This window comes from Myxocyprinus asiaticus, chromosome 27 (genome assembly GCF_019703515.2).
Source record: "Myxocyprinus asiaticus isolate MX2 ecotype Aquarium Trade chromosome 27, UBuf_Myxa_2, whole genome shotgun sequence".
In the NCBI taxonomy this organism is placed as follows: Eukaryota; Metazoa; Chordata; class Actinopteri; order Cypriniformes; family Catostomidae; genus Myxocyprinus; species Myxocyprinus asiaticus.
Window position 1 is genome coordinate 42,091,657 of NC_059370.1, and position 25,260 is coordinate 42,116,916.

The 25,260-nt window shown below is 37.9% G+C and overlaps 1 protein-coding gene across 5 annotated transcripts; it reads right to left on the minus strand.

Annotated features, from left to right (window-relative positions):
• Nucleotides 1-204: 204 nt before the first annotated feature.
• Nucleotides 205-23,960, minus strand: zgc:66447 (SLAIN motif-containing protein-like). 5 transcript variants are annotated; one of them, XM_051658243.1, is made up of 10 exons: nt 23,813-23,954; nt 22,309-22,347; nt 20,936-21,510; nt 15,098-15,237; nt 14,240-14,362; nt 11,215-11,352; nt 6,370-6,666; nt 3,743-3,883; nt 1,976-2,270; nt 205-1,029 (listed from the first exon to the last, which is right to left on the minus strand). In XM_051658243.1, exons 2-10 carry the CDS (start codon nt 22,312-22,314, stop codon nt 960-962), a joined length of 1,785 nt encoding a protein of 594 aa, XP_051514203.1. In that variant the 5' UTR covers nt 22,315-22,347; nt 23,813-23,954; the 3' UTR covers nt 205-959. The 5 variants fall into 5 exon arrangements, with proteins under 5 accessions (XP_051514203.1, XP_051514199.1, XP_051514201.1 ...); XM_051658239.1 differs by lacking the exon at nt 205-1,029 and adding an exon at nt 1,036-1,226; XM_051658241.1 differs by lacking the exons at nt 205-1,029; nt 22,309-22,347 and adding an exon at nt 1,036-1,226 and having other exon boundaries at nt 23,813-23,960.
• Between the last annotated feature and the right edge of the window lie 1,300 nt (nt 23,961-25,260).

Consider the following 25,260-nt stretch of genomic DNA (forward strand, 5'->3'; position numbering starts at 1 on the left):
TAGTTAATTACAAAACTAGGTCAACCCTAGTTGTACTGTTTGTTAATTATTAAAATAAAATAATATAGTTACCAAGCATTTTTTCTATTAGGGGGTCCCTGTGTTGGATAATTACTTGTGCATTTTTAGGCTTTGATAATACCTTGAAACATGGCATTCCTTTTTTGCTGCCCAGCAAAGAAGGACCCCCTTAAATGAACAAAACAGGCATTTCAGATTTATAGCTAAAATTAATTTATTACAGTTTGTGATTTTCTGAGGCACTCCATTTATCATTGCATACTCAGATATTTCTGGTTTAACTGGCTTAGTGCATACAATTATTCCTGGATTATACAGGCATCCATATCCAAACGTCCAGATGTAGTGTACGAACTTTGCACTTTGAAATGAGAAACAATGTTGCAGTAGTAATGCACCTTGGCACATTGATGTAACCTCAATCACTTAAAAATTATTCTTTTCTCTCTTCTTTGAGAAAACTACTCTTAGGTATTGCTCTGTCTTGAACATACAAAAAAAATGTATTTTTTGTCAGAAAACAACTACTCTTATCAAATTAAAAATTGTCAGAGATTTAAAATTTTACATAGAATATCCTTCATTTCTAAAAATAGGTAAACATGCAAAATCAATGTCAGATTATTCCAAAGAATCTAGGAATTAAATTCCACACATTGTTTCACACAAATAACATGTATTACAGGACATCAAACATTTCACTTATTATTCAAGCAGCTTCCCCAGTTTTCATGAAAATAAAGTGGATTGATGTTTTACAAACGAGCAAAACGTTACAGTTCATGTTGCAGTCTCTGGAAGTAAACCGTGTTGCCAGATCCCTTCCTCCATTGTTCCTAACAACTCGTATTTTAGGGCCTCTGTGTTGACGTTCCCCACCATGTTTTTTTTGAGGCAGTGCAGTCACACTGGATTTCAATGTGTGGACGGGGGGGCTTTCAGTAACAACCATCTTTCCAGGATTCATCAGGGATGGGAGCACACGGTTTGGTTATTCCTAGTGATCTGCTGTGGGAAAACAAGCAAAATAACCTCATCTCTCAATTCTTCACACTTGACCTCTTCAATATAATTGTTTTGCTAATATATGCAAGTTCAGACAAAACTGGCACTTGCCAGAAATCATAAGCTCCAATCTTATTGCCCAACTGCTCCACAATGAATCATAGGATCTGCCAATGTTGGCTAGGCTTGTGGTATCAAATCTTTAAAAGACAGAGTTTTATAAAGAAAGAGATTTGTTTGAGGCACTTTGTAGCAAGTAAACTAGATATTCATGAGCAGAACTGTATATTCTGCCTTGTTTTCTGGCTGTGAAATAATCAATACATATTTGTGGTGATGGGGGCGTGGCCGAGCGACATTTGCAGAGAGGGAGGCCGGGAGAGAGACAGAACAGTAAGGATTGACACCTGTGGAAAATCACCTCTAACAGCTGTTTTGTGTTTGCAGTACACAAAAATTCACTCCGGACAATTAGTGCTTAGCAAATAGGGTTGCAAAGTTCAGAAATATCCTCGATCGTTAACTTAACGAATAAATACAACAGGTATATTGTTTCACTCACAAACTAAAATGTTTATTTGTATGTGCAAGCACAGAGTTACATGTTATAAACACATGTGGAGACTTAAATGAAACAAAATATGAAAAATGATTACTTTAAGCAGATGCTCCCAATTAAAACGAACCCAAATACAATGTGATACGATGCGAAAATCTTGAGGTAATCTTCACGGAGAGAAGATGATTCTTGAAAATTCGGCGACTCGGGTCCTGATGCCTGCTGATGCAACCTCTGTCAGACTATCAGTGTGACTTATACACAGGTACAAATTATGTTTATTTTCTCTCAACAACACTTTTTTTTCCCCCAGGTGTGACTTTATTTCTGGAAAATACAATCAGTCTTGCTTTTTGACCAATAAATGAATGGAAGACATTTTTGAGTTACCTTCTTGGTGTCTGTGGAATTCTACCTCTGGAGGAAGGAGATGCTGGTGCCACGCCTCTTCCTGCCGTTTGTCTGGCCGCAGCAGCACTCCTGCAGCCTGAGTATGTTGCACCGTTAGAAGGTCCCGGGGACTGTACTCTTCTCATGCCCACTGAGGGAGCTGCCTGGTCACCTGATGGCCCTCTGATGTGCTGCCGCGCTGCAGCCATAGAGCCTACAGGACTGAGAGCTTTCAAGGGAGCCCGGAGGGAGAGAGGAGACTGGCCATCACCTCTCAACCGTGTGGAGGACACACCTACAGCAGCACCCAATCACAAACAGCTTAAATGGAGAGGTTACATGGCTTAAGAAACCTGGTCAAAAAAGGATGTAAAATGTATAGAGTACGTTACTGGTTATTGTGAAAAGACAGTACAAGTTGATGAGTCGGATGTAAAAACATGTGTCTACTTATCACTTCTGAAAACACTGATTAAACCACTGGAGTCGTATGGATTACTTTTATGCTGCTTTTATGTGGATTTTGGAGCTTCATAATTTTGGTCACTATTCACTTGCATTGTATGGACATACAGAGCTGAGATATTCTACTACAAATCTTTGTTTGTGTTCTGCAGAAGAAAGAAAGTCATACACATCTGGGATGGCACGAGGGTGTTTTTAAAGCTGTAATTTTTGCGCCACCAAACGGAATTGCAAAAACACTGTTTCCACACAGATCTAACAAACAGATAGTCCTGCCTCAAACTCATGCCATTGGTTGAGTCAGTGTTGTGGTGTTGGGTTGGATGGGTCGCTCAAAACAAACAGGAATCTTTATAGCACCACAGAGACACAGTGTTTACAGTTTTTGAAAATTAACCAACAAATGTCTTACTTATAGTTGTCTCTGCATATTAAGCTGGGATAAGAAATTAATTGAAACACCTAAAAACTTACACACAAAGATGCTTTCATCTTTGCTTTTGTATTGTTAGTAAGCACATGTTTAATATAACCTCTTAATTTAAAAAACAAGCTGAACTGCTGGTTAAGAGCTATTGATAACTCATTGCAATAAATTTCTCTCACATGGTACAAATGGGTATTTATACATGAAAATACATAACTGCCTTCACATTTTATGAATGTGGTCTCTTGCAAGGAAATCATCATATTTGGGGCTCCTTGGCATCAAAAAGTTTGAACACTCCTGAAATAAACAGTAATGATGGAGCAATGCCACAACACTCATGATCTAGCAACAATCCCTACTGTATTTAAAACTCTAAAATGAACTAAATTGGCTGAAGGCCTAAACAAACTCACAATCACGTCACATTACTGTTTGAAATTGGATGATGGCATCAAATTGCACCTCACTAGGTAGTGCCAGAACTGTTTTAAAGGGTGTGTTACAGTGGCTCAAGCTGCCATTACTGGTACAACTGGTTGTTTCTAAGAACAGACAGACTGTGACATAATGGATCAAAGGGAGCGAGGAACTGGGCCGAGAGTGCATTGTCAGTACATCAATGGTGTAGGGTGAGGGAATGGTCAAACAGAGGAGAAAGTTATGTACCAGACACACATGAACGATGGTTGCAGTTAACTGTACATTCATTTGTAAAATGTTGGGGATTTCCTAGTTGTTTTAGGTCATTATTCAGAGAAAAATGACCTTAATTTGGGTCTGTTCCTTTCACAAAGACAACATATGGATTCAGACTTATAAAGGACTAGGGTGCAGGGTGAAGGTGAGGCAGAGGGGTGGGGTGGGGTACCAACCTGTGGGGGAGTGGGGTAGGCGGGACGTGCGGTTGCCTGAGCTCTGTAAGTTAGCCTCCATGCTGCGGCTGTTTCTGACTGCCTCCAGAGAGCGCAGGCTGGTGCGCGGGGTCAGGTTAGGCATGCTGTGCCTTAGTTCCTCTGAAAACCACACACATGGCCTGTTTAAACCTGTCCACTGACAACATTCTATTCTGTATTAAATGGAGAAGAAATGCATGCAGAGTGAAATGCCGATTAGCAAGCCAACAACTTTAAAGGGGTTATATCACCCATTTTTATAATTTTATTTAATTAAAAGGTTAATCAAGGTGATTAGTTTTTCACGACCATTTTCAATGGTCACTTTACTGCTGTGCCTGAAAGACTTCTACATAAACGCCCTATCTGCATTTAAAATGAGATGGTGTGCTGTGCTGCACGCACACAGGCTGCGGGTTTGCTGTCGGGTCCAATAGTTTGCACCTGCTCTATCCTACAATAAATAGCCTCTGTGCAAATTCTGCATTGCATTGTGATAGATTCACAAATGAAATGTGCCTCACAAATGTTAAAATCAGACTGAAATGATCGGGAATATAAACTTGTTTCTATACAACCAGGAATAGCATAAAGTCTGATGAACTTTCGCACATTTCACTCTTAAGGCCCCGGCACACTCCCGGCGAAGTGCTTCTTTGTTCTTCGCTCAGAGCCAAAATGAAGTTCGAAACAGCCGAGCAAAGACATACTGTATGCGAACATTCAGACATCGGCCACACCACTGGGGGAGGCATTTAGAGGTACATTTAATTATGAGGACACTCAAGACTACATGTAAAACATCAACTAATATGACATTAAAATGTGTTATCAATGACTATTTAGCTCACTCTACGAGTAGAATTTATACAAGATCAGTAAAAAATCTGTTTTAACGACTCGATGATGATTTAAAATAATATATACTGTAGATAATGTGTAATTTGTAATGTTTACCTTTTGCATTCATGGCGCTATACGCGGCCATAATATGCACCGATTACACTCGGTTATTGTAATTTATTATGACACTGATACTACTGCAAAGTTGGGTGTATAAAATGGGCAGAATACAGACAAAAGAATGATGATAGGCATATGTTGCTTTGAGCAGATTTGTGAATGGCTTTCGCTGCAGACGGCACGAGTGAAGCAGCATATCAAACAACAGAGTGAATAGGCACTTAAGAGTATTCGAGTAGATTTGATTACTTTTGTAGACTAATTTAAAAAAAAACACGACATGTTCTTTTTAAAAATTCTCTATGTGAACAGACCTACAGATGTAGGTAAATTTGCACCAGCCCGCTAATAACTCTGCACGCCGGTATGTTCATGTTGCCTGATCTCCAGGTCACACCCACTGATAGCATTGACCAATGGCAGTAAGAATGTGTTTAGCAGCCAGTAAGAAGTTTTCCTATAAGTTCGCCCTGGCGAGCGGTTACAAACCACCGAATCGAACTCAAAAACACCTTCTTTTTGGCCAAATTTTGTTTTAAATGACATCACACCAGTTCGCTCTTCTATTTCGTAGGAAGTGTGCAGGGACCTTTATCGCTAGTTCTTCTTATAGTAATAGAAAAAAAAAGTATCTATCCTACTTCATTCTTTCAACCTCACCATGACTGACTGATATATTAAAGATATATTCCAGGTTCAAATCAAGTTAAGCTCAATCAACAGCAATTATGACAATGTTGCCGACCACAAAAACTAATTTTGACTCGTCCCTTGTTCATAAAGAAAAGAAGTAAAAATTGTGGCTACAGTGTGGCACTTACAATAGAAGTGAAAGGGGCCAGTCCATAAACGCTAAAACACTCACAGTTTCAAAAGTACAGCCACAAAACGTAAACATTTAACATGTTAACTTGATTTTAGTGTGAAAAATTCAAAGATTTACCAGGGTTACGGCATTTACAAGATTACAGGGTTTACCGGCGAAACGTTCTCATGACAACAAAGTTGTAATATTGGCTAGAACTTTAAGGTTCTCAAGTCATTTTTTCACACTAAAATTACATCAACAAATATAATGTTTATGACTTGTGGCTATACTTTTAAAACGGTGTGTATTTTAGCTTTTATGTACTGGCCCCTTTCACATCCATTGTAAGTGCCTTACTGTCACCTCAATATTTTTTGACGAGTCGAAATTATTTTCTGTTGTAATCAACATTATGCCACAAATGCTGATTAAGCTTAACTTGTATTGAACCAGGAATATTCATTTAATTTGTAATGTTTCTGAAACGAGACATTTTAGCACGTTTTCAGTTCTGAAAGTTACAGTATGCTCATTTTTATGTTTGTGCATTGAACTCATCTCAAATGATCCAAGTGAAAATGTGACTTCCAATGACATGAAATGACAGCTATGTTCAATCTAAAACACAGCATCATTGTTGTTGGCTTATCCTCAATCTCTATGAGCCAGCGCAACTGATATTTGGTTAATTATTCAGCCAAAAAAATAATAATTCTGTTGTGCATGTACTTCACTGATTTTTGCCCTAACACAGGCTTCCCACCGGGATCATTAAACCACAAAACACTGCTTTAATATCTGATGGATACTAAGTGAATGTGCCAGCATGCCCTACCCTCACTCTTGGCTCCTGGGCTCTGTAGGGAGCGTCGTGACATGCGTGGACGAGGGGCGGCAAGGCGGCTGTACGCCGCCAGTGTGCTGGGAGAGAGGCAGCGGGGAGAGCTGCGGGGAGAGGGAGAGTAGCGCTGGAGCCGCTGCGGGAGAGAGCAGCATTCGTCCTCCTCATCCTCCAGACTGTACGAGTCAAACTCCTGATCACTGTAGGTGCCTCGCCGCAGAGACTGCAGGGAGGCCGATGAGCTGCGGCGTGAGGCAGAGGTAGAGGTAGAGGCGTAGTCCTGACGGAGACCTTAAAGACACACGAACACGTCACTCGAGTCTTATTAGTACACTGATGAAGCATAAATATATGTATAGATCACCTAAAATGTTTTTAATTGTAATCATTTACTTGCCCTCATGTTGTTCCAAACCCATATGACTTTTTTTCTTAAGCGGAACACAAAAAGAGAATTATAATATCCCAGTCTTGTCGATACAGTGCCAGTTGATAGTGGCTTACTGTAAAGCAAGACCATTGTAGTAGACCACACTACTCATGCATCATGTTCCAAGTCTTCTGAAGAGATACAGTATTTTTTTTCTCTGTGAAACAAGCTTGAACTACCATTCTTAACCATCTGTGCTCTTTTTAAGGATTAAAGTGAGTCACTTTCAACTGCCTTTGCATTGACAAGATGGACAATGAGATTCATTATAATTTCTCCATTACTCATACAGGTTTAGAACAACAATTTTGTCCATTTTTATTTCATTTGTACCTTTAAATTAACCAACACTTTGCCAATTATGTGTCAACAGACACCAAACCCTTGTCGTATGTCAGGTCAAGAAACAAAATCGTTGTGCCGATTGCTAAGAAATGGTTTCATAATAAGCATCATAAATTAATCTGCAAAAGTATGTATTGTCAATATGTTAGATACCAAAACTGAGGAGGATTATAAACACAAATGACAATGATTTACAGTCCAGTTTGATGGAACTGAATCTTGCTGTTGCACAGGAGTTTTCAAACAAACGAAATGACGGAACAGAAAGCATTTTCACACCCACAGTACTGATTTGCATTTGGCAATAAAAAACTGTAGTTGACATGAATTGGATCTGTTGAACACAAGATGAAGATTTTAAAAATCTATAAATAAAATATGATAAAATCATGATGACATATGATATACAGTGGCAAGAAAAAGTATGTGAACCCTTTGGAATTACCTGCATTTATGTATAAATTTGTCTTCAAATCTGGTTTGATCTTCATCTAAGTTACAACAATGAACAAACACAATCTGTTTTAACTAATAACACAAATGATTGTATTGTTCTACATATTGAATACATCATTCAAACATTCAAAGTGTAGGTTGGAAAAAAGTATGTGAACCCCTAGTCTAATGACGTCAACAAAAGCTACTTAGAGTCAGGAGCTGGCAAACCTGGCATCCAATGAATGAAAAGAGATCGGAGGTGTGGGTTAGAGATACTTTGACTTATAAAAAGCACTCAACAATTTTGAGTTTGCTATTCACAAGAAGCCTCTGCTGACATGGACCATGCCTCGCAAAAGAGATCTTTGTAGATCAACGATCAAGAATTTTTGCTTTGCATAAAGCTGGAAAGGGTTACAAAGTTATCTGGAAGAGCTCAGATATTCATCTGTCCATAGTTGGACAAATTGTTAGGCACATTAAGCACATTGTGTTTGTCTATACTAGTGACTTTGATGAAGATGAGATGAAAACCAGCTAATTCCAAAGAGTTCACATACTTTTTCTTGCCACTATTATAAACATTTTACAATGCAATAAATTTACATACAGGTGCATCTCAATAAATTAGAATGTCGTGGAAAAGTTAATTTATTTCAGTAATTCAACTCAAATTGTGAAACTCGTGTATTAAATAAATTCAGTGCACACAGACTGAAGTAGTTTAAGACTTTGGTTCTTTTAATTGTGATGATTTTGGCTCACATTTAACAAAAACCCACCAATTCACTATCTCAAAAAATTAGAATATGGTAATATGCCAATCAGCTAATCAACTCAAAACACCTGCAACGGTTTCCTGAGCCTTCAAAATGGTCTCTCAGTTTGGTTCACTAGGCTACACAATCATGGGGAAGACTGCTGATCTGACAGTTGTCCAGAAGACAATCATTGACACCCTTCACAAGGAGGGTAAGCCACAAACATTCATTGCCAAAGAAGCTGGCTGTTCACAGAGTGCTGTATCCAAGCATGTTAACAGAAAGTTGAGTGGAAGGAAAAAGTGTGGAAGAAAAAGATGCACAACCAACCGAGAGAACCGCAGCCTTATGATTGTCAAGCAAAATCAATTCAAGAATTTGGGCGAACTTCACAAGGAATGGACTGAGGCTGGGGTCAAGGCATCAAGAGCCACCACACACAGACGTGTCAAGGAATTTGGCTACAGTTGTTGTATTCCTCTTGTTAAGCCACTCCTGAACCACAGACAACATCAGAGGTGTCTTACCTGGGCTAAGGAGAAGAACTGGACTGTTGCCCAGTGGTCCAAAGTCCTCTTTTCAGATGAGAGCAAGTTTTGTATTTCATTTGGAAACCAAGGTCCTAGAGTCTGGAGGAAGGGTGAAGAAGCTCATAGCCCAAGTTGCTTGAAGTCCAGTGTTAAGTTTCCACAGTCTGTGATGATTTGGGGTGCAATGTCATCTGCTGGTGTTGGTCCATTGTGTTTTTTGAAAACCAAAGTCACTGCACCCGTTTACCAAGAAATGTTGGAGCACTTCATGCTTCCTTCTGCTGACCAGCTTTTTAAAGATGCTGATTTCATTTTCCAGCAGGATTTGGCACCTGCCCACACTGCCAAAAGCACCAAAAGTTGGTTAAATGACCATGGTGTTGGTGTGCTTGACTGGCCAGCAAACTCACCAGACCTGAACCCCATAGAGAATCTATGGGGTATTGTTAAGAGGAAAATGAGAAACAAGAGACCAAAAAATGCAGATGAGCTGAAGGCCACTGTCAAAGAAACCTGGGCTTCCATACCACCTCAGCAGTGCCAAAGGGAAAAGGAGCCCCTACTAAGTATTGAGTACATATACAGTAAATGAACATACTTTCCAGAAGGCCAACAATTCACTAAAAATGTTTTTTTTTTTTATTGGTCTTATGATGTATTCTAATTTGTTGAGATAGTGAATTGGTGGGTTTTTGTTAAATGTGAGCCAAAATCATCACAATTAAAAGAACCAAAGACTTAAACTACTTCAGTCTGTGTGCATTGAATTTATTTAATACACGAGTTTCACAATTTGAGTTGAATTACTGAAATAAATGAACTTTTCCATGACATTCTAATTTATTGAGATGCACCTGTATGTACTCAATACTTGGTAGGGGCTCATTTTGCTTTAATTACTGCCTCAATTTGGCGTGGCATGGAGGTGATCAGTTTGTGGCACTGCTGAGGTGGTATGGAAGCCCAGGTTTCTTTGACAGTGGCCTTCAGCTCATCTGCATTTTTTGGTCTCTTGTTTCTCATTTTCCTCTTGACAATACCCCATAGATTCTCTATGGGGTTCAGGTCTGGTGAGTTTGCTGGCCAGTCAAGCACACCAACACCATGGTCATTTAACCAACTTTTGGTGCTTTTGGCAGTGTGGGCAGGTGCCAAATCCTGCTGGAAAATGAAATCAGCATCTTTAAAAAGCTGGTCAGCAGAAGGAAGCATGAAGTGCTCCAACATTTCTTGGTAAACAGGTGCAGTGACTTTGGTTTTCAAAAAACACAATGGACCAACACCAGCAGATGACATTGCACCCCAAATCATCACAGACTGTGGAAACTTAACACTGGACTTCAAGCAACTTGGGCTATGAGCTTCTCCACCCTTCCTCCAGACTCTAGGACCTTGGTTTCCAAATGAAATACAAAACTTGCTCTCATCTGAAAAGAGGACTTTGGACCACTGGGCAACAGTCCAGTTCTTCTTCTCCTTAGCCCAGGTAAGACACCTCTGACATTGTCTGTGGTTCAGGAGTGGCTTAACAAGAGGAATACGACAACTGTAGCCAAATTCCTTGACATGTCTGTGTGTGGTGGCTCTTAATGCCTTGACCCCAGCCTCAGTCCATTCCTTGTGAAGTTCACCCAAATTCTTGAATCGATTTTGCTTGACAATCCTCATAAGGCTGCGGTTCTCTCGGTTGGTTGTGCATCTTTTTCTTCCACACTTTTTCCTTCCACTTAACTTTCTGTTAACATGCTTGGATACAGCACTCTGTGAACAGCCAGCTTCTTTGGCAATGAATGTTTGTGGCTTACCCTCCTTGTGAAGGGTGCAATGATTGTCTTCTGGACAACTGTCAGATCAGCAGTCTTCCCCATGATTGTGTAGCCTAGTGAACCAAACTGAGAGACCATTTTGAAGGCTCAGGAAACCTTTGCAGGTGTTTTGAGTTGATTAGCTGATTGGCATGTCACCATATTCTAATTTTTTGAGATAGTGAATTGGTGGGTTTTTGTTAAATGTGAGCCAAAATCATCACAATTAAAAGAACCAAAGACTTAAACTACTTCAGTCTGTGTGCATTGAATTTATTTAATACACGAGTTTCACAATTTGAGTTGAATTTCTGAAATAAATGAACTTTTCCACGACATTCTAATTTATTGAGATGCACCTGTAATTCATTATAAATAAACCATTGGTTTTTCATATCAGTGTTTTCATGCTATTGACCAATTTTAATTTGGTCAATAACTGACCGATAAATATCGGCAGCCGATACATGGGTGCATCCCTAATAAAAACATTCCATGATCTGAATGTGTATGTGGAGAAAGATGCTCACTCTCTTCCTGCAAACGAGCCATTATTTGAACATCTGTCAGATCCTGAAGTTTATAACCCATTGAGATCGAGTCGTCTGAGGTGCTTAATTCACTATCTACAGATGACTGTGAGCTGAGAGTGGAATGGCCCATGTAACCTGTGAAAAAGAGAGCAACAGCAAAAATACTTATTTACAGTGTATATATATCACACACACACACACACACACACCGATCAGCCACAACATTAAAACCACCTGCCTAATATTGTGTAGGTCCCGCATCCCAGAAAAGCACTGAAAGATGATATTCTTCTCACCACAATTGTACAGTGTGGTTATCTGAGTTACCGTAGACTTTGTCAGTTCAAACCATTCTGGCCATTCTCTGTTGACCTCTCTCATCAACAAGGCATTTCCATCCACAGAACTGCCGCTGACTTGATGTTTTTTGTTTTTGGCACCATTCTGAGTAAATTCTAGAGACTGTTGTGTGTGAAAATCCCAGGAGATCAGCAGTTACAGAAATACTCAAACCAGCCCGTCTGGCACCAACAATCATTCCACAGTCCAAATCACTGAGATCAAATTTTTTCCCCATTCTGATGGTTGATGTGAACATTAACTGAAGCTCCTGACCCGTATCTGCATGATTTTATGCACTGCACTGCTGCCACATGATTGGCTAATTAGATAATCGCATGGATGATTGTACACATATATATATATATATATTTGGTATTGCCATGACAAAGCTGAAAGAAGTGCATGACAAGTCAGCACTGGTAGTCACTTTGTGGATGAATCCTGCCCTCTTTACAAAGTTAAAAATTGTCATACATCGCTAGCATGATGTCATAAAAGCGCAAGATAATGAGATTAAATGACACGTACTGTAAGTTGCAGAAAAGGTTGCTTTAAGTACCGAAGGAGGTTCATTAAACAGCAGAAACCAATAAATACAAAAGCAGTTATTCATGACATTAGCTCACACTGCAGAACCAACTGGTTTTTAAACACATAAAACACACACAGCTGAAACACTGAAGACTGAGTTAAAAGAATTTGCCAACCACAAATGTTTGCTAGACACCTCATGCATGACACCTGATCTCACTCGCCTATTTTGTTAAATACACATCATACAGCAGCTGTGACCACACCTGAGCATGTTTGAGTAAGGCTGTGTTCGAAACGTCAGAAAAGGCCATCTAATGGCTTTCTGCTGTTTACAGGCAGTAAACGAAGACAGGAAGGAATCAAAATATGTCTAAATCCAACGTAACATCCCCTTTACTAAGATGCATTGGTCAGTGTTTTGAAGGCAGTAAAAATGAGTCCTTTCCTGCCAATGATATTCCACAATGCTATGCGTGTGGTTCAACAGTTTGTAGAAAAAAAACAAAAACATTTAAATTCATAAACTGACTATTAATGGAGTGTTCCAGATTGAATACAAGTTACAGTACACTCAATCGACAGCATTTGTGGCATAAAATTGATTTCCATCAAAAAATATTTCAACTTGTCCCTCGTGTATTTAACCCTCAAGTTCTGTTCATTCTGGGCTAACACTTGTACTATTTGTGGTCAAAATTGACCGGAACAGTTTTTGTGTATCTCCTTTTTTCCCAGAACATACTGTATAATAACATATTTTGACACATTTTGTGTCATACCTTTTAACTAACTTCTTGCATAATTATTATCACAATTTTTGTGCATTTTGGTGGACTTTATGGATTTAGACGCCAATCAGCTCAAATAACACCATTCAATTTTAATATAAAATAAGCACTTTTTTGTTACCTTCACTTCACCTACAAACTTGAATACTTATGAAAAGGCTACTGTGTGTCATGCATTAGGGTAATTTGCTGCTATCTGTTTAAAAAAAAACAAAAAAAAAACAAACATGACAAAACATGACAATTTCTTAGCAATGACAAGTATAGCCTATAGGTTGCCTCAGTGTTCCCCTTTTTGTTGCTTGGTCTCTGTAACTTAATATAAAGATATTTTCTCAAGTTATGCATTTGGATTTTATTTAAACATTATAAATTGTGTATTTTAAGATGGTAGATGGTAAAAAAGAGGAAAAGTCACAAAGTTTTATACATCTCAGATGAACGAAAGGATTTTTATAGAAAAATAGAAATTTAAATCGGTCAAAAATGACCGAACAGAACTGCGATTTTTGTTTTTGTTTAACCCTCAAGTTCTAAGGCACTTACAATGGAGGTGATTGGGGCTTAAAATACACACTGTTTAAAAAGTATAGCCACAAAACGTAAGCATTATATGATACGAGGTGAAACATGATTTTAGTGGGATAAAATCGCTCATTAACCTTATCTGTTAATAGTTACAATCAATGTTATAACTTTGTTGTCAGGATGACATAACAGTGGTAAACCCTGTAAACTGGCAAACACTGTAACGCCAGTAAATCCTTGAGTTTATCACACTAAAATAATGCTAACTTGTGTAATGTTTACATCTTGTGGCTATACTTTTGTAACAATGTGTATTTAAATGTTTACGGATTAGCTCCATTGACTTTCATTGTAAGTGCCTCACTGTCACCAAGATATTTGCTTTTTTATTTTATTGAAGAGGGATGTATCAAAATAGTTTTCTTTTTCTGTGGTAATCAACATTATGCCACAAAAGTTGTTGATTGAGCTTAACTTCTATTGAACCAGAACCATTCCTTTAGGCAGTTTATATTGTGCAATTTGAGATTTGAGTTCCATTCCACGCAAGTTAAATTTCACGAGGATCAAGTTTGTGACATTTAATAATGTACGCCTATTATCACAGGAAATCCTGGTGTGCGGTAACTCAGAAATCACTTAATTTTCTGTATAGAGCCGCAGCTCTGTTATAAAAATTAAAAGCTACTAGTATGAAAGCTGTACGCGCACCTGCGCCGATCACGCTCCGCAGACGCAGTAAGTGTGAAACAGGCCTAAGTATGTGTGTATGTGTTGCATTAAGAGGTTTTAAGGCATATCATGTGCAGTGTGTTGGGTTAATGCCATACCTGAGCTGCCAGAGGTTAGTAGTGTTTTGTTAGTTGATTTGTGGTACCCAGCAGAGGAAGACGTGGAGATGCCAGCCTCAGCCGCCTGAGACGAGCTGCTGTACATGTTCTTCCACCGCGAGGCTACAGTGGGAAAAAAAAAAACGAAAAAAGCACTGCCATAAAAATCTGGTAATATAGAAATAGTCTTTGGAAGAATGGTAATTTCAAGAGGATCCAAAGCATTTGGTAAAATTTCTAGTTAGGAGAAATGCAAACAGTGAACTGATTACTAACCTTAAAAAAAAAGCTATTTTTATTGCATCTCGCCCAAAGTTATTTACATCTGATATGCACAGAAATAAATGCCAATAACTTCAAACAATAACATTTTTAGACAGTGAATAAAGCCAGTAGCTGTAATTATTTCTAATAGTAATGTGATTACATATTGTGTCACTGAAATGACTAATATTGTAGGCTCAGGGGCAGTTTCATGGCTTGACAGATGCTGTAGGAGAGGTCTAAATAGAGCGGAAAATACAGAAATCACCCGTGTGCACAATGATAAACATGTAACGTATGTAGTCATGAAATCAGAGACCCTTCCCTTTGAAATCTGGTCAAAAGTGGCCAAAGGATACGCATTTGACATGTTATTACTAGGAGTGAACAGCAATCTGTCTCTCTCGGCTGTCCGCTTGTGATCACATCACCTATGGATTTTACACCTTTAAACCAGGTGTAAACAGGGCCTCTGTATATGAACATACAGCTAACACTTTGCTTTGTATGGTAGTTCATGTTGACATTTAATCTGCCATTTCAACAATATTTAATCTAAACATGAGGTGATCCACAGCTGAAATGCTTTCATACTCTGGTCTAGTCGGTTGATGAGAGTCCGACAAGCAACTTCAGTCTCTGGACTGGGGTGATCCAGAACCTTCCTGCACCATTTCAATGGAGACTCTGGCCCCTGTTCTGCCACCATCTGCTTCTTTGGCGACACATACAACCTAAAGGAGAGACAAGAGATGTTTATCACCACAAAGCACCACACATATGTCTGCAAATGTCAATCATGTAATATTACCGTTTCACTGAGAAAAATTAGATTTGAAGGAAAAATGTGCCTATATGAGTAGACATATGACATAAATCTAGAGGTAGTATACGAACATGTAAAAAGAATGAGGGTGCACAGCTACAAGTTAAAGTTTATAGGAATGAGTAGTAACGCTGGCATACTGCTAAACGTTCCAGTTTAATAAAAACGTTTCGACCCAAAATGGGTCTTCTTCAGGTGAAAACACAATAGTGATATTGTCCACAATAGTCAAGAAGACTATTGTGTTTTGACCTGACGAAGACCCATTTTGGGTCAAAATGTTGTCAATAAACTGGAACATTTAGCAGTGTAAACGTGGGGTTTCCCTCTTACATTAAACTCAGGGATTCCCCCAGTGTACTTGAGCTCTTATACGTGAACGTGAAGGGCAGCATCTCTACTCATTCCTATTTCTACGTCATAGGTCTATATGACAAAATACTTCACAGCAGGGATATGAAGCCTGGGGTGGCTTTGTTTTAAACTGACTACGTTAACATGGACACCAGAAAGCGGCTAATTGCGAGAATGCAGCTTGTTGCACAGAAGTGGCATTCTCGTTTACATGCACTGTATAAGTGGCGTACTCTTTACAGTAAGCAGCTTTCTCCACAGCAACGTTATTTCCCCACGATGCTTGTGTAAATAAAAAAAAACCATGGCATCCAAAGACTTCGCTACTTATTTCTCCATTGCTTCACTTTATTTCCAGATATTCCAGAGTTGTTCCTGTGTTTGTTTGCTTAACGTTCGAATTCCATCGTGACCTGCAGCAAAATTGCGCTGCAATAGTGGGGTTTCCCTCTTACATCAAACTTCGGGATTCCCCCAATGTACTCGAGCTCTTACTCGTAAACGTGAGGGACAGTAGATATTTTACACTGGTGTGTATGAATGGTTATAGTTTATAGTGTATGTGATTTTCACAGTGTACACCTAGATATGTTGAAATCTTTCCACTATGTTGACTTGTTGTTGGGTTTCATCCTATGACATTTGTTATCCAGTCTATTCACGCACATGCATACTCCTCAAAAACCCATAAGAACGTCGCTTACGTGTTTACATGGCCACATAAAACAAGTTCTCCAGGAGAAAGCCAGGTGTGTTAACCCACTTTCTATTAATCCCTTTAATGGCGTAAGGAAATCGGCGTTCTTGTTTACATGAGGTTTCAGAACACTGCTTTCTGAAAAAAAACCTGGAATAAACAATTTTCTTAAGTGCATGTAAATGTGGTCTCTGTTTATATACACTAAGTGTTCAACAAGCACATATGAGTGTGGTGTTGGATGTATAATTTCAAAATAATGGCCATTAATGGGCAGCATTTACTGGCACAGATGCTAGTTTGCATCCATTATGGATGAGTTCATTAAAACACTACACAATCATCTGTGCCGATACACTCACCTTCTCTTTAGACAGACACAAACATTCATTTCCTTGAGTGTTGCAATAAGATTGCTGATCCAATTTTGAAAATGGTAGCTGTCACCAGTCCCTATTGTCAGTATTCATAAAATATATCGAAATTCGATTTATTGTCCCATCCCTACTATTTAAAACAATACAGAGTTTAAAATGTGCTGGAAATGACACTGTTGTGGGAATTTTCAGAACAAAATGGACATTGTTAGTATTAGTGAGAGTGTGAAAAAAATAGATTTTTCTTTCTAGAAGTCCACAGTGCTAAAAGTGCCTTAAAATTGAAACACCAATTTACAGAATGGATTCCTATTAAAACCTAAAACCTTTTCTGGTCACCATCCAGATAACAACAAAACTCTCTTTTCATCGTATGAACTTGAATGAGCTGAATCACATGAAACATCAATCCACTCAAAGCAGCTTACTGCAAAACAGTAAAGCGACCCAATGCTGCTAGCAACCAAATATGGCTCTATTAACCTCATGAAACACATATGGGCATATGAACAGGATAATAACGGTCCATCATTACTTTGTTGGTTCAGCCGGAGTTAAGCTGCTAATTGGCGAGCAAGGCTGCAACATGCAATATGGACGAGGCTAAAATCCACCAGATTACACACAAAAAAAAAACTCAATCCACTGGGGGAAGATGGCTTATTTAACTGAAAACAAATCAAAGCTGCATCAGAGAGATCAGCTGATTATTACTGTTTCTCAATTTCAAAAATCATGCACGGTATTGATTAAATTAATCAGAAATAAAATTAAATTCAGTTGACAGAATAACCTAAATAACAAAGTTTCAACAATTATTTTAAGAACAATCCATATCAATGGTGATGTTGGTAGTTGTTTTTTTTTTTTTCTAGAAGATATTAAAAAAATTTAATAAATCGGCCCAACACTTCCTGCCTTTGCCAGAAAAGCCTTAGTTGCATCCCAAAAGCCGTCGGTTCCAGACCACATGGGAAGCCTAATACACTAGGGAGTTACAGATCAACGTAGCCTTGAGAAAGCAACTCATTTGTTGTATACTGTGTCTAAACAGAGTAGACACTAGTGTCTAAGTCTCTTTTAATCAAAGCCACTGATGCATGCAGTAAAGCACTGTTACACATACAGAGCGTCAGCACAATCACGAATAACCAGAATGGACACACTAGAGTTTATACATCAGTGTCTGAGATATTATGAACTGTATGAATCTGTTAACCTGACAAATCTGCAAAGCACAGTGTCAAAGGCTTTGGATGCCTTTGACACTGTGCTTTGCAGATTTGTCAGGATATGCAAGTAATATTATATTACAACGTTTGTCTAAAAAAAGTTGGCAGTGATAAAATTAAATACATTCTCTTTTTACATTGCATCCATTGATATATCAGTGATTGCATCATATAATGCATCAACATATACAGTGGAGTTCAAAGGTTTGATTCTATTTTGAAAATCTGGGCTTTAGAATCTAATTTAAACCTAGAAATGTTTGGACAATTTGAATCAAAGAAACTTTATGATGTATATAAGATTCTATACAATTTCTTGGTAACCTACATCAGATTTGTTTTACTCTGTTAAAGGAATGTTCTGGGTTCAGTACAAGTTAAGATTTGTGACATAATGTTGATTACCACAAAAGTAATTAACTCGTCACGTTTTTTTCTTTTCACCAAAATCATGGTTGCATTGAGGCACTTAAGGGTGTTTTCACACTTGGTCCTTTCAGGGGCCCATATGTGAACATTCCAGACGATCTCAGGGTGTTTTCCCACTTGAGTCCTCTTTAAAAGAACCAAACTCTGACACCTTTAAGGGCGTGTTCAACTTGGCAGGTTTGGCTCGATTAAAACGAACTCTGGTGCAATTGCTCTGTTAGTGCGGTTCATATGAACAAGTGTGAACGCTGCCATCCGAACCTTGGTGCACACCAAACAAGCGGACCGAGACCCCCTGGATAGCGGGTCTCGGTCCGCTTCCAAACGAACTCTGGTGCGGTTCGACTGATATATGAATGCAGCATGGATCAAAGACATCTAAACGAACCAATAACAGGATGTGATGTCACAAGATGCGACCCTAAAAATCACGTGATTTGATAACATGAGTAGAGGGCAAACAAAATGAGCAGAGGGCAAACATGGAGCAAAGAGGAGGTACAGTTTCTTATTATTTCTAGTATACTGGAAAAAACGCACAAAAATGCTCAGTGATAGGTTAAGGTAAAGTGGGTCCAATGAGCACATTTAGCCCAGCAGCCAGCATTGTTTTGGATGTTCGGCAAGTTCCATCGAAAATATACGTCATAAAAGCTGTCCAATCAGGTTGTGACCTTGTCATTATGCCTTTTGTTTTGTATCTTTAGGTTCGGTGTTAAAAATGCCAGTGTGAACGCTAAGCGAACCAGTACTAAATGTATCATTTTCTTTTTTGGTCCAGACCAAGAGAACCGAACTACAAGTGTGAACACACCCTAAGTGGACCAAAAAGTGGACAGAGTGAAAAGGAACCCAGTTCTCTTTGCGTTCACACTGTTGGAGACCTTGTAAGTTGGCTTAGATCTCTTTTTGGTCCACTTTACCAGTTATGGGGTCTCAGTTCTTATTGATCTTTGGCATCAATATTATGTAATTCTGTATTATTACATATTGTTTTATACATTAAAAGAGAAAAGTAATGCAACAGAACTGAATGCATTGTGCATTCTTATTAACGACAATCAATAAGATTAATCACACTTAATGTTTAATCTACTGACAGCCTCGGGTTATTTCCATTCATAGAATACAATATATATTCCTGTTGTAATTTCTTAACTTTCATGCGGCTTTCAAGGCATCCTTTTCAACCCTCAAATCTTCATTTGCACAGAACACTAAAAAGACCTTTGAGTTCATTTTGTGAGCAGTTTACAATAGCTTAATATGCTTCTCACGTTGTCATCTCCATAGAAACAGAGCAAGCAGTTCGTAGCGTCTCTCCCGTGCTTGCATTGTCATTTCCTGCGAAGGAAACATGTCAGGGCCAAACGTGTTTGGCATTACATGAATTGGAAAATCAAGTGAGCCTGAAGTGCTTTTTGTTCACAATGCACATTATTAGCAAACCGAACCAAAGGCTGCAAGCGAACCATACCTCAGACCACCTCCCGAGATGGTCTCGCTCGATTTAAAGGGGTCTGAGATTGTTTGGTGTGTTCAGACATGGGCCAAAAATCCAGCGAACCACGCTTAGACTCCTGAAATGAACCAAGTGTGAAAACATCCTCAAACCCCTTAAAGGTGTGAAAACACCCTTACAATGGAAGTCAATGGGGCCAGTCCATAAACATTACAATACATAGTTTCAAAAGTATAGCCACATGATGTAAACATACGAAAAAGCCAAAAAGTAATGTTTACCGGTGTTATGACATTTACCAGATTACAGGGTTTACCGGCGATAGGTCATCATGACAACGAAGTTGTAATATTGGATATAACTTTACACAGCAAAGGTTCTGAAGTCATTTTGCCACACTAAAATCACATTAGCAAATATAATCTTGTGGCTATACTTTTGAAACAGTGTCTACTATAATGTTTATGCACTGGCCCCATTCACTTCCACTGCAAATGTTTTTTTGTTTTGTTTTTTGTTTTTTTAAATAAACGACTCAAAGTTTTCAAGAGAGAATTGAGCTGGCTGGAAGTGAACATTTTAGTAAAAAGTTAAATGCTGATCTATTTCTTACACGCACATAGCGTTTCACTTCAGAAGACATTAATTAATCCACTGGAGCCACATGGATTACTTTTATGCTGCCTTTATGTGCTTTTTAGAGCTTCAAAGTTCTGGACACCATTCAATGGCATTTTATGGACCTGCAGAGCTCAAATATTTTTCTAAATATGTATTTGTGTTCAGCAGAAGAAAGAAAGGCATACACATCTGGGATGGCATGAGGGTGAGTAAACGATGAGCGAATTTTCATTTTTGGGTGAACTATTCCTTTTAAGCTACCAAATACTAAGAAATTCATGCACATTTATCAGTTCAACTTTTCACTCAAATTGTTATGCTTCCATTATTAACTTGTAACGAAAGAAAAACTGAATTAAATGAGAAAAATACAAAACAGAAGCATTTTCACAAGTGGCTCTATTTGACTACAACATAAATGTAATTAAGCCTACCAGCTGTCTTCATCTTCTGCCTCGGTGCATGTCTCCAAATCCAGCACATCCACCTCATCCAGAGCGGAGTGGTCTATACCCACATCACTTGCTCCAAGTGTCTCTGAATCACAGCTATCAGGAGACAAACTCGTCTCAAACTGTCCCCGTGTTTGATTGGAGCCAGAAGCACAGGGCAGACTCAAGAACCCGGCCTGCTCCTCCTCATCGTCCGGTCTGGAGGCGTCAGGCAGTGGAGACATCTCCTCACTGCTGCTGCTCCCCGGAGGAGGTGACAGCTCCATGCTCCTGGCATCCTCAGCTCTGGGAGAAGAGTCTGTGAGGTTGTTAATGTTACTTCCCGTCGTGAGGTTGCTGTTGCCCCCCAGCATGTGTTTGTTGCCCCTGTTGCGCAGTGCTTGATTCTGGACCTCCAGACGTCGCACCAGCTCCTGCAGCTTACGCACCTCTCCCAGCTCCACCCCGGTCAGGTTCTGATCGAATCCCGGCTCTGAACTGGACATCACCTCGTCTGTAGGACCATTAACTGCTGGTTGTAGCACACTTCCACCATCAGGAACAACCATTCTCCAACACTGCAGAGGACAGACGCAGCTAGACACGATTATTATAAAAGCAGAACAAAACAACAGCATTTCTCAAAGCACACTTGTTTACTAGGGCTTTCCTCAATCCATTTAAATTATCTTCTCTTTGTAGTTGGTATGTACTTGGTCTTTATGACCAAGAATAAACATGAATTATTTATCAGTCATTTTTCAGCATGGTTTATTCACTAATTATTTAATAATAAATTATTATGATTACTTTTATTATTAGTAGTATATTATTATTATTATAAATAATAATAATTATTATTAAAGTATATAGCTAGATATTATACGGATAATTTATATAGTCTATTTCTCGGTATATAAATATTTATATTTGATAAATAATCTATATTTATCAGTAATGTATCAATATATATCAGTTACAATTATTTATTATAAAGGTCATTATTACTGGATAGTTAATAAATTAATTTAATTATACATTATCATTATTAATAATTATTATAATATTTATATATATTACAATGGTAATATATCTATTTATCAGTGTATAAATATTTATAAAATATTTATATATTTTCTAAATATTCTATATTTATCAGTAATGTATCAATATATATCAGTTACAATTATTTATTATAAAGTTAATTATTACTGGATAATTTATAAATGAATTATTTAATTATCCTTATCAATAATAATTATTATATTGTTAGATATTATAATGGTCATTTATAATATCTATTTATCAGTGTATAAATAAATATTCTATAGTTATCAGTAATGTATCAATATACAGTGCTGTGAAAAAGTATTTACCTCCATCCTGATTTCTTCTGTTTCCGTATATATCTCATACTAAATTGTTTCAAAAATTCAAACCAAATCTAACATAAATCAAAGGCAATCTGAGTAAACACAAAATACAGTTTTTAAATGATAATGTTATTTATTGAAGCAAAAAAAATGTTATCCAATACCAACTGGGCCACTGAAAAAGTATTATTCCCCCTTAGTTACTAAATCCCCAAATCTATGAAACTGCATTCATAATGGGGTTCAGCTGGACTAGACACACCCAGGCCTGATTACTGCCAGCCCTGTTCAATCAAATCAACACCTAAACTGAACTTTTCCAGCAGCATGAAGTTGGCTAAAAGGTCTCAACCAGTAGCACACTATGCCAAGGTTGAAAGAAATTCCAGAAATGATGAGGAAAAAGGTGATTGAAATACATCAGTCTGGGAAGGGTTATAAAGCTATTTCAAAGAACCACAGTGAGAGCCATTATCTCCAAATGGAGAACACTTGGCACAGTAGTGAACCTTCCCAGAAGTGGCCAACCTTCCAAAATTCCTCCAAGAGCACAGCGACTCATCCAGGAAGTCACAAAAAAGCCAAGGACAACATCCAAGGAACTGCAGGCCTCTCTCGCATCAATGACTCAACTATCAGAAAGACACTGGACAAAAATTCAGCTTTCTACCACAAAATCCTAAAGGAGAACGTCCGGTCATCATCTCATTTGAAGATTTAAAACTATAAAGGGGGGCAAATACTTTTTCACAGCACAGTATATCCATTATAATCATTTGTTGTAAAGCTAATTATTACTGGTTAGTTCATAAAATAGTATTTAACAAGTATTATTATAAGGTATTATAAAGGTAGTTTATAATATCCATCAATATATAAATATTTATGTAAAAATTTATATTTGATCAATATTCTATATTTATCAGGAATGTATCGAGATCTATATATGTGTAAGTTAATAAATTAGTATTTAATAACTTAATGATAACAGACATTTTAATGGCTATTTAAAATGCATACGTTACAAAGCAAATATAAATATTTAATATTTCTAGCTTATTAACTCAGCTATACATGTCATTACAGTGATGTTCAAGAAAGTAAAGCTTACAGCTTTTAAATGTTACAAGCTTGCTGGTTCAGTGTGTTTTTGCAGTCTTTCAAAAAAGTCTGAAAAAATGTATATATTACAATCAAAATCCATGTTATATGTTCTGCCAAAATGTCCATAATAACCACAGCAAAACAAATAAACAGCCAAACAAAACATAAGCTTAATCTACACAAGCAATGATGTGTTTAGAGAAATAAACATTCCATACAGCTTCATTTCTCTATATTTATTAAATAATGTACATAAATGTGGCCAGATCGTGTTGAATATGGCTGAACATGTTATTGTAGTTATTTGCATCAACATTAAGCTCATTTGTTTCCATGTAGTAGCATGTAAACCTGAGCTACTGCTTTTAATGAGCTCATTATTGTAATGAATTAATCAACATACCTCTCCTTTCGCCCCCGATTCTCAATTAACCGATTTAATATTCAAATAGTAGAAAAATAAAGAAGTTTAAATAAGTAAAACGCCGGCAGCTCGCTGCTGTACTCCAGCCACTTCACATTTGCTGTTGAGCTAGTTAGCTTGTTTGCTATCGATCTGCGAGGTGATTGGCACCAGTTGAACCAATAAGAAGAGAAGTCCCGCCCACTGCAGTAAGCCACTGACCATATTTGGAAGTGTAGCTCCGCCTGCTGGACGCTTGAGGTACATGAGCACTGACTGTAGTAACATGATCTGTCCAGCAGAGAGCAGCGAGTACATTTCCTCACAAAAATACTGTACTGTAAGTACTGTAATGCACTTTAATTTAATCTTTTTTTTTTTTTTTTCTCCATACAATGAAAGTAAATGGTGGCTGAGGCTGCCTTACATCTCCTTTTGTGTTCCACAGAAGAAAGTCATACAGGTTTGGCACAACATGAGGGTGAGTAAACAATAACATTATTTTTATTTTTATTAATTTATTTTATTTTTTTACATTTTGAGTGAACCTTCATTTTCAAACAGATACTTTCACGGGTCAATGTAACTGTTGTTGTTGTGACATTTTCTCTCATCTACTTTGCTGCAGGTTACATTATGAATTGAAATGCACACATTATTCTGTAGTTTAATCATAGACCTAAAGAGTTAATAGAAAATCACTGATCCTGAATGAAGTAGTAAACCAGGCAATGAAACAGTGAAAAGTCATTTGTTCAGCAGCAAGCATGTTGTTCTTGTTCATGTAGTTCTGAAGAGATTGGAGGTAAAAATGAAGTTAAATCAAATGCTAATTAGAATCCTATTGAGAGATAGAGATATATATATATATATTTGCACCCTTTATTGGCCATCACACACAGATTGTGCTCTGAACACACAATGTGGGTTTATTAGAGGCGTGTGTATGTGAAACATCATAGACAGCCCATAAAAATTACCTTTGTGTCTGTTAAAAATGGGTGGCTTTAAAACCTTTTGAAACCTTTATAGTGTAAAAACTAAAATCTCATTTGTGTCTCAGATGAAAGGCTGTAAAATAAAAAGAGCTCTTAAAGTTGAACTTGCAACCATTTCCCAAACTGGATTCATATTTCACATATAAGTGTTGCACGTAATTAGTGGTCTTTTCCAAGTAAAGCATCACACTTGCCATATTGCTCATAATTGAACAAACCCCTAACCCCAAGTATTAAACATCTAGCAGTGCCCTAGTAACCAGAACATCCTAGAAACAAAAAAGCAACACGTTAACAACCACCCAGAAAACACCAAGCGATTGTACAGCAATGCACTAAAACCCATTTAGAACACCTAAGCAACAGCATAGCAATAGCAATGCCTAGCAACCACTCAGAACATCCTAGCAACTGCAGAGCAATGCACTAAAAACAATTCAGAACACCTAA

Excerpts from the sequence above, each read along its gene's own strand:
- zgc:66447 (XM_051658239.1), bottom strand. Across the intron at positions 15,238-20,935 it reads GCAGAAGATGAAGACAGCTG|GTTGTATGTGTCGCCAAAGA; the intron begins GTAGGCTTAATT and ends TCTCTCCTTTAG. Across the intron at positions 6,667-11,214 it reads GGCTCGTTTGCAGGAAGAGA|GTCTCCGTCAGGACTACGCC; the intron begins GTGAGCATCTTT and ends TGTGTCTTTAAG.